Genomic DNA, 9,945 nt, shown 5'->3' with positions numbered 1-9,945 from the left:
ATTCGATCATCTAGCTCCGACAACTTGTTTCTATAATAGTTTCTTTAATAGCTAACTTTTCTTCTTTTGTAAGGGCAGAATAGGTGTCAGACCCACTGAATTGTTTGGTGACTTTTCTCCGAATGACTTTTCGTTGTCCGATCAGTACATGTAAGTTAGCCATTATAACAAACATATAACAAATACAAAACAATAAAATCTTGATTTTCTGAAAAGGAAAAATATATTTATTTAAAAAAATGTTAATATCCTGGAAAGGAAAAAGTCAATGTCCTGGAAATAGAAATATGAGAAACTATTGGGAGCCCCAGTCGTGGTCAATTCTCTACTGGATCATCTGCACCATCATTAAGCACCTTTCATTGTGTTGCCCCACGTTGGGCGCCATAAACAGAACACCATAAAAATCTGTGGTTTGAAATAAAGGTTGGAAGGAAAAATGTACTTAAATATGATATTTATTACATAAATAAGCCTTTAAAATGACGTAGTAACGTAGTTACAAACAATTGGTTGGAGAACAAGGCAATTCACGTAGATCGTAGGGCGTTTCCTTCGTTCTGCTTCGCTCGCTGTCTGTAAAGAAATATTCAGGAAGATTAGTATCTAAAAGTCATGGTCATTTATGTAGAAGAATATACCCATCGGAATAATAACCCACTTAAAATTACCTTAAAATCGAGCAACTGAGGTTTACATTAGTATCAGGAAGGAAATAAAAGGGCCGATACACCGAAAGCAAACACCATCCTGAAATGAACGGTAAGCCTAATATAAATTTGCTCGGTTGTAATATGGGAGACAATCCGTCATAAATATAACCACTCGAAACATTAATGTATCAGACGATTCTCTTACCCAAGTGTTAACAACGTGAATTTATGAATAAGCTAGAGTTACTAGTCCGAGAGCTAAATCACCTGAAAGGACAAGAGAATACGATGTATAAAACATATTGACCACAAAAAACTATTACAAATCTTCATAAGATTAAAAATGACAGACAGGAAAACTTGAATAGGCAACACAAGGCAATGAGAGTTCGCAATGATAACCTTAAAAATAAGCCCTATATATTCTTGGTACTCACCATTGTCGAACCATGCACAAAGGCGTTGCAGATGGATTTTGGCAGATGTTCACAAGAGGGTGACGTAGACCAGGGATCCCAATAAAAGCCTTTAGCCTAAGATAGGCATGTCGGACAAATCAAAATTCTAGGAACCTTCCCAGGTGAGTGAGGTCTCTGTGTCTCTGTCTCTGACACTGCTGGACGGCCGGGCTGCCTCCCTCCTCGTCGCCGTTTTCGCTCGAGTAAAGCATATGGAAGAAGGAGGAGTTAGCAAACTACCCATCTTTAAAGACTGGACGGCAGGAAAGACAGTTTGATGGTACCAAGAGTAGGGCAATTGAAATACCAAATTCTTAATAATTACTAGTCTTTCCTGTCGCCATGTGAAAATATGAAATGTCTTGTACATATATATATATATATATATATATATATATATATATATATATATATATATATATATATATATATATATATATATATATATATATATATATATATATATATATATATATATATAACGGATTTTGAGCTAAGCAAAAAATCTATTTTTGGGTGAGATGGCCATGACGTCCTGATGGAAGGTTCCTTTTGGTAGCTTCCTTGGGTATATTAACTACAAGGATATTCCCAGAGAATTAAACCACAGGTTATCACAGAATTCTTACTTCTGGTGCGAGTATCCTAAAGGTTTCCCTTTAAGACATCGTATATCAACAGGGGACGCATGTATTAACATGCCACATAGCTATCTGCATCCCATATAGAGTTAACACTTCGATATGGAAAGGTGGAGAATAACTGGGGAGCCGTTCCACAGTTACACTCGTCCGTGGCTACTTTTGGTACTTGAAACGTAAACAAACAGACGCCATTGTTAAATGACGTCACATCCGTCCTCATCCTGATGCCAGCTACTTGCTAATCTCCATGATACAGCAGGACAGGGCGGGGCCTGAAAGGCCGGACTAGAATAGCAGGGAGGGTCCATCAGGACGTCATGGCCATCTCACCCAAAAATAGACTTTTCGCTTTGCTCAAAATCCGTTTTTTGGGCTCAAGCCATGACGTCCTGATGGAAGAGTACCAGAGAATCAATGTATCGTGGAAATTTTCCCCTATTAGAGTAAGTGCCAAGGGCTTTGAATAGAGTTATGTAATGTGACCTCGGTAGAGGTTCCGTGGGGATCCAGCTTCCTGCCCCCCCGGCAGAGAAGTCCCAACAGGTTATACCAAAATTCAAAGTGGTCATCGAAGGGCTACTCACCCAGCGGAGAGTTCGTGAAGGACTCGGAGACAAGACAGAATGGTCAATATTTGTGTAAGAACATTCTCAACAGTAGATAAGTAATGGTTAGTCACTATATTCCATGGTTAGAGAACAATCTGGTCTCGGAGGTATGGCGTAAGTAAGTATTCAATTAGGAATATTACACAGCATAGGTGAGTATATAATACAGACAAAAACATATTATTCTTCTCATTTCAAAGAAAGGGGTAAATGAAACTATGACATTCATGTATTTCATAGTGTAAATAGGAGCGGAGAGAGACGCACAAGTAATAAAATAGACATTTTATTTCACAATTCAGGTTATCATAGTAATAAATGCAATAAGGGATGTAAAGTTAATTTACAATAATAAATAATGTACATAGAAATTAGAAGACTTCAATCTTGAATCTGAAAAAAATTTCAAATAATTAGAAAGCACAAGTTCCAGAGGAACGTCAGTCTTTAAAAAGGGAAAAACACATCATGCCCTAGGCATGTGGCACTCATGTGAAGTCTATGACATCTTCACCTTGTAAATAACAGTCTATGAGAAACACTAAGTGTCCATGAAATCACTATGTATCACACGAGGGTCAACACAGGCACCCGTAGAGTTAAAGTCCCAAATAACTCACTGTTCTATGCAGAGTTAAACTGCAGATTTCATAACACTACCTGCGGCTACCACGAAATGTTTGACTTCATGCACTTGCTTCGCGTAGTGCTTGAAGAAAACGTGCGAAGATTTCCATCCTGTGAAGCTCTTGAGGCTTTCGAAATCCATACTCTGGAAGAAATTCAGAGAAGATGCGACTTTTCTAGGATCGTGACCTGCGGGTGTACTGTCAGGATCCGCTCTGCGAATGAAGTAGGTGATTTTCGCTCTTAGTTGTTTCAGTGACAGGTCGCTACCCGATGTTTCTCCTTTGAAGAGTTGGCCTCCACCAAAGTCTGAAGTTCTTCGAAGATAGACCTTGAGGCTCTCTACTGGACATAGAGAGACATCTTCCTTCAGGGGGCAGATTCTCCAGGGGCCCCATCTCTTGGTAGGTAATTCGTTTTTTGCGAGAAACGTCAGATCAGGGAAGAGGGTAAGTTCTCCTGATTCTGTAAACAGGATATGACCCTTGTCTCTTGATAATGCCACTATTTCGCTGACTCGGGCTCCCGAGGCGAAAGCAAAAAGGAATATAACTTTTTGAGTCAGATCCTTGAGAGGGCACGAATCGTTGTCCAAGTTAGAGGCAAAATGGAGAACCTTGTCCAGGGACCAGGAGATAGGTTTTGGCGGAGGTGCTGGGCGAAGTCTAGCGCATGCCTTTGGTAGTTTATTGAAGATATCGCTGGACAGATCAATCTGGAAGGCGTACAGTAGTGGTCTAGTCAAAGCCGATTTGCAGGTAGAAATCGTGTTGGCCGCTAAGCCTTGTCCATGAAGGTGAATGAAGAAGGACATGCAAAAATCAATGGTGATTTCCGTAGGATTTTTTTCTTTGAAGAACGAGACTCACTTTCTCCAGGATGATTCGTATTGCCGTGGTGTGGATTCGGTCTTGTATTCCTCAAGGAAGTCTAGACTTTTCTTCGAGATCCCAAACCTTTTCTTAGCGGCTAGGGAGAGAAAATCATGAGATGAAGGTCCCTGACTTTCAGTGATGAAGCGAAGACAGTCGACTTCTGTACTTGCTGAGAGAGAACTGGGCCCAGGAGGGGGATCAGCTTGGGCTGCAGCTCCAGGACCAGGGGGTACCAATTGCTCCGGGGCCACTTGGGAGCCACTAGGGCCGCTGTCCCTTTGAGGGTTCTCAGTTTGGAGCGGACTTTCAGCAGAAGGTTGGTGGGAGGGAACAGGTATATCCTGGACCATCTGTTCCAATCCAGTGACATGGCATTCACTGCTTCTGCCTTGGGGTCCTCGTACGGGGCCACATAACGAGGAAGTTGATTGTTGTCGCTCGTTGCGAAGAGATCGATCTGAAGTTCCGGGACTTGGCAAGAGATGAAGGAGAACGATCTTGCGTCTAGAGACCATTCCGACTCTATCGGGCTTGTCCGAGATAGAGCGTCCGCCGTCACGTTGCGGAATCCTTGTAGGTGAACTGCAGACAGGTGCCATTTCTTCTTTTCTGCCAGTCGGAAGATTGGGAGAAGCACCTGATTTATCTGGGGCGATCTCGAGCCTTGACGATTGAGACATCTGACTACCACCGAGTTGTCCAGAGTCAGACGAATGTAGATCGAGGGAGGCGGAGAGAGTTTCTTCAGAGTGAGAAGGACCGCCATGGCCTCCAAGATGTTGATGTGAAACGTCTTGAATAGGGGAGACCATGTCCCTTGAGCCTGTTGTTGGTGGGAGTGACCTCCCCAACCCTCCAGCGAAGCGTCCGTGTGGATGTTGAGTGATGGAGGTGGGTGTTGAAGAGGAATGGACCTTTTCAGGGCCTTTGCTTCCGACCACGGCTTTAAGAGTAACCGAAGTCTGTTTGGGAGCCGTCTCTTGAGGTCTCTTCGAGCGATGGATGCAGAACGTCTCCAGACCCCCGCGGCATCCTTTAGCTGTGCATGAAGCACTGGGTTTGTCACAGAGGCGAACTGTAGAGAGCCTAGAACTTGTTCCTGCTGTCGTCTTGAGATCCTTTTGGATTTCAGCAGTCTTTTGACAGACCCTGCTATTTCCTTCCTTTTCTTCTGCGGGATGGAAAGGCGGTGTGACTGAACATCCCAATGGATTCCCAACCATTGGAACTTCTGAGCTGGAGAGAGGCGAGATTTCTTGGTGTTTATCTTGAATCCCAGGTGTTCTAGGAACTGGGTGACTTTGTTGCAGGATCGTACACAATCTTCGGGCGATGTCGCCCAGACCAGCCAATCGTCTAGGTAGGCCATCACCTGGACGCCGCGGAGGCGGAGCTGTTGAACGATGGCGTCTGCCAGCTTGGTGAAGATCCGTGGGGCCACGTTGAGCCCGAAGGCCATGGCCCTGAAAGCGTAGCTTTTCCTTTGGAGTCAAAATCCTAGGTAGGAGGAAGCGTGATGGTTCATTGGAACGTGCCAGTAGGCGTCCGCCAGGTCTATCGAGACCGTGTAGGACCCCTGAGGCAGAAGGGTCCGTATTTGTTGAAGAGTCAGCATCTTGAACTTGTTGTTCGCGATGAACTTGTTGAGGGGGGATAAGTCTAGAATGACTCTGAGTTTGTCGGAGTCCTTCTTGGGGACGCAAAACAGTCTCCCTTGGAACCTGGTTGACTTTACCCTCCTTATCACCTTCTTGTTCAAGAGTTCTAGGACATATTCTTCCAGGAGGGGGGTTGACTGTTGGAAGAATTGCTGGAAGGTTGGGGGTGGTTGCGTCCAGCTCCAGCCTAGTCCCTTCTTGACGATGCTGTGTGCCCAGGGATCGAAGGTCCAACAATCCTGGAATTGGCGGAGTCTTCCTCCCACCGGAAGCACTTCATTGCTTCTGGCTTCCCGAGGGTTTGCTACCTCGGCCGCTAGCTCCCCTTCCTCCTCTGCCTCTGGAGGGACTGCGAGACACATCTCTACCTGAGCCTCTGCCTGAGCCTCTACCTTTGGGACAAAAGGTAGTGGATTGCTGCTCAAATGCAGGGGTGAAGACCGGTGACTGTGACAGGACCGGTTGGGTGACCAGCTGAAAGGTCTGTTGTGGCTGAGCTGCCACTTGGGGAGTAGCGGATCCCGGAAACTGCCGTCTTTGTTGACGTTGCTGGGGTTTTGGCTTCGTGGGTTTCCTCTTAGGTTGAGGGCCGTCGTCCTGAGAGGATTTCCTTTTCTTTGACATGCCCCATTTATGGAGAAGGTTCCTGTTCTCCGTGGCGGCCTTGTCGGTGATCTCTTTCACTAGGGAGGAGGGAAAGTGGTGTTTACCCCAGATGTTGGAGGAAATCAGCCTCCGGGGTTCGTGTCTCACTGTAGCACTTGCGAACACGAATTCACGACAGGCTCTACGAGCCCTAGTGAAGCTGTACAGATCCTTCACGACCGTTGCCAGATGTGTTTTGGCAAGGACCATGTAGAAGTCAGGGACCCTAGTGTCACTGGCCATGACTTCAAGCTGTACCTGGAGGGACATAGATGCGGCAAGCCTTTCCTTCGTATCATGTTCCCTACGAAGGAGGTGATCGTTGAGTTTTGGGAGGTCCTCGTTAAACTGACGACCAGCAACGTCAGGCTCTAACTTCCCCACTATGAAGGTTGACTGGACGTCTTTCCAGTGCCTATCATCAGGGGGAGTGGTCAGGGAGAAGGGCCTGCACTCCTCCAGTACAGGGCAAGGTTTCCCTTCTTCCACTGCTTTATGTACCGCAGTGAAGGCCTTTTCGAGAAAGGGGAAGGTCGCATTATCTGGTGCGACGAAGGTCGGGTGCTTCTTACTAAGCGCCAGCATTTTTGAATTGGTGAACCCCCTACTTTTCACCGCATTGGCTAGCATAGCCTGGGCCTTCGACAGATCGAACACAATAACCTCCTTCGGTTCGGTCTCTTCTTTAGAGGCGGGTTCGGACCTGAGTCGGACGTAACAGTCCGGGTAAGCCTCAAAGTTCGGGAAGAACTCCACTTCTTCCAACACGATCGAGCCGACCTTCTCACTGATGAAGATCTTGCCCGTGGTGATCGGCATGTGCTCGGCATACCTCCATGGGTTAGTATCCGAGCAGGCAGGGAGGTCCTTAACCGAAACCTTTTTCGGTTGCTTAGAACTCCCGATGTTGGTCTTGAAAAACTCATGAGTCTCACGAAGTTTCTTATCCATGAGAGCTTCAAGCATCTTGAAGATCTCCTGAGTGCTAGATGGGATGGGGTCCGGGGTAGCGGATGTAGAAGGAAGTGATTCTTCAGTCGGTGTAGGAGTTGGCGCAGGGGTAGAAGCGGGGGCGACCTCATGCTCCGAATCAGGGTATTCCACCTGATCTTCCTCATAGTCGAGCTCCTCGCCCATGAGGTTTCTCTCCGTAGTCTCCGACACTTCCGACATACGTTCCACGTTGTCGGAATCTAAACGGCACTCGTGCATGGACTGGGCCATGACCACATCAGGTTCCACCACTATCTGGACGGTGGGAATCTGATCACTAGGGACCACTGAGTCTTTTGATGCCTTTGGGAATAGCAAGGCCCTCAAATCTTCGGTAGCGAGAAACGGTCCGGTGGCGTTCTTCTGGAAGCCATGCACCCACTTGCGTAGCTATTCTCAAGCGTTGTCCCTTACCTCCGCTGAAGGAGGATCGTTGAACGCTTCAACCAGAAGACTTGCAGACTGTACAGTGCTGCGGGTCCCAATATTTCAGGTCACCTTTCTTGGCGGCGCAGGGGGCGTGGGTCCGACACGCCTTGTGCCCGTAGAAGTCCGGGCGCTTCACTCCACAGAAGTTGTGGTCACACTTCATATACTCCTCCTGTAAAAGAAAGAGATCATGAGTATATGGAAGGCATAAGAATGACTTACATTACTCTAGAGTTAAATTTTTTAAGTAATTAAACTTTTACTTAACATTAAATAATTCATGAATATTGTAATGTTGAAGAGAGGAGCGGGAAAAGGAAGTAGATAGACACATACTTGTGAATCCCGCCCAGTTGATTACCGTAACCTTATCAATAGGCAATCTCATTTGTGACCGTGGGACACAAAATGGAAATCCTCATGGATCCCCGTGGTGGGTAGAAGCCAAGTTCTAGCCGAGATTGTCTGTGAGGTGTATCAGGGACTGAGACCACTCAGGCCCTTGGGTTAAGGGGTAGTAGGAGACCCCGTATAGATCTAGGTTCCGGCAACCAACCGTGCTAATACGCATAGAGTATGCTGGAAATTTGTAATATGCAAGAAGACAGCACAGCCACTAGTAGAATGGTAAGACAATACCTATCTATCGGAGTGGCTAAGCCATCTGGCTGCAGTGTAGGGTTGTCGGTATGTAGTCGACAGATAGTAGAAAGGGTGTAAGTTCCTTGGTGCTTCCGGAGGGCTCCGGCAGACCGGCGGCACACCGGAGGCCGCTCCAGCAGGGTGTAAGGCATTAAGGCAGAAACATTAAGGATCTAAGCATAATACCGACTTGGGGGCTGCCGGCACAGAGGCGGCACACCGGCGGGAGGCGGCGGCTCCGGCAGCCGAAGGCTGACGGCTTGGTGATCAGTTCATAAGGTGAGGCGGAATATGCTAGGGTACCCAGACCGCCGGCAATCCATGCCGGCACGCCGGAAGCCGGCCCGAAGGCCGGACAACCCAAACTAGGTAATAGAGGGGTGGGCCATCGGCTGCATGCCGACGGAAGGTGGCAGCCCTCCGGCACACAGAAGGCTGGCGACTTAGGGGAGGGAGGGTATCTAATGAGTGAGTCACCAAAGGAAGGGCGGTATCGCCAGCAGTAGAGGCGGCAAGGGACCGGCACCAGGATAGATAGAGAGACAGATAAGGAGGGATTGGAGGGGTAAGATCGCATACCCCTCTGGCATCCCACCTGAGGGAGTGTACCCATGATAGGAGAGGGACCTATTATCCAATGACAGGGGGCCGGCAGTCGGCCGGGTGCCAGGGTAACCCAAGGGAGGGTTAGGGTACACTCAAGAGGGGGGAACCCCTGTTGGACAAGTCGCAGCCAGTGACTAACCCCATAGGACGCTATGAAGGGTATATGTACCAGAGCGGCCTGCTCAACAGGAGATCAAGATAGCCCTATCACTCCACCCTAAGGAGGAGTTGTAGGACTGGGGACAGATATGTATAGGCTAGCCTATGTATAGGCTAGTCTACACCAAGGGATAGATGGGGAGGGAGAAGAAGAGGGGTCTTCCATAGGGGAGGCTCTGTACAATAACGGCCACCAAGGACGCTCCCTAGCCTAGGGTAGGTAACCAGAATGAGAACGGTGCAGGAGTACCGTCTCAAACTATAACAGTACAGAACTAGCCCCCCCCCCCCCCCCCCGAGGGCCTAACCTAGATAAGGAGTGTTAAATCCCAGGCTAGGTAGGCTGAAAGACACATCGCAAGTTGCATGGAAGGGTAAGTAACCTAACCATAAGCAACTGAGGAAGGACAGGGCCGTTCCTCTTTCTCGGTTGCAACCCTAAGGGGGGATCATTCCCTTAGAGTAGATCGAGAAGCGATAATTACTCTGATTATGGACACGATTCCCCTATGTAGAAGGGGGAGCATGGCCACACAGAGGGAATGCCCGTAGGCAGGGGATGGAGGGAGCATATAGGGGTTCCTACATTTAGGTTAGGTTGGAAAGGTACGCAATCAAACCGGTCCCCTATATGGTCCCTGAAGACGAAAAACGCTTGCATCACAGTAAACAGTATGATAAATAATGCCACTATCTTCATAACTTAACCTAGGATCACTGGAATATATCATGCATGAACACTGGTGCTAGGCAATCTGGCCTAGGGGCTAGGCTAGCAATCTAGTATGGGGTCAGGCGATGACCGGATAATAGAGCGTTAAAACACGATATATGAAGTTCCTAGCTATGAAGACTAAATAACTAACAATATCAATTAGTTAAGAGGCCGGAATAAGCTGTTCTGACTAGCTAAATAAGGCATGCAAGAGAACAGCGACGCCATAAAAT

General features: G+C 47.4%; 1 protein-coding gene across 1 annotated transcript in view; it reads right to left on the bottom strand.

The window, feature by feature from the left end:
• The window catches only part of LOC137652898 (proline-rich protein 36-like), a 12,192-nt gene extending 5,058 nt beyond the window's left edge, over positions 1–7,134 (bottom strand). Inside the window, exons 1-2 of the mRNA XM_068386295.1 lie at positions 7,001–7,134; positions 5,832–5,940 (exon numbers count right to left, since the gene is read on the bottom strand). Of these exons, the coding sequence (XP_068242396.1) occupies positions 5,832–5,940; positions 7,001–7,134 (243 nt within the window). The remainder of the gene's footprint in view (positions 1–5,831; positions 5,941–7,000) is intronic.
• Positions 7,135–9,945: the final 2,811 nt, after the last annotated feature.

This window comes from Palaemon carinicauda, chromosome 14 (assembly GCF_036898095.1).
Source record: "Palaemon carinicauda isolate YSFRI2023 chromosome 14, ASM3689809v2, whole genome shotgun sequence".
Taxonomy (NCBI): domain Eukaryota; kingdom Metazoa; phylum Arthropoda; class Malacostraca; order Decapoda; family Palaemonidae; genus Palaemon; species Palaemon carinicauda.
The sequence above is the reverse complement of the archived record's forward strand: the minus strand, read 5'-3'. Positions and strand labels throughout refer to the sequence as shown.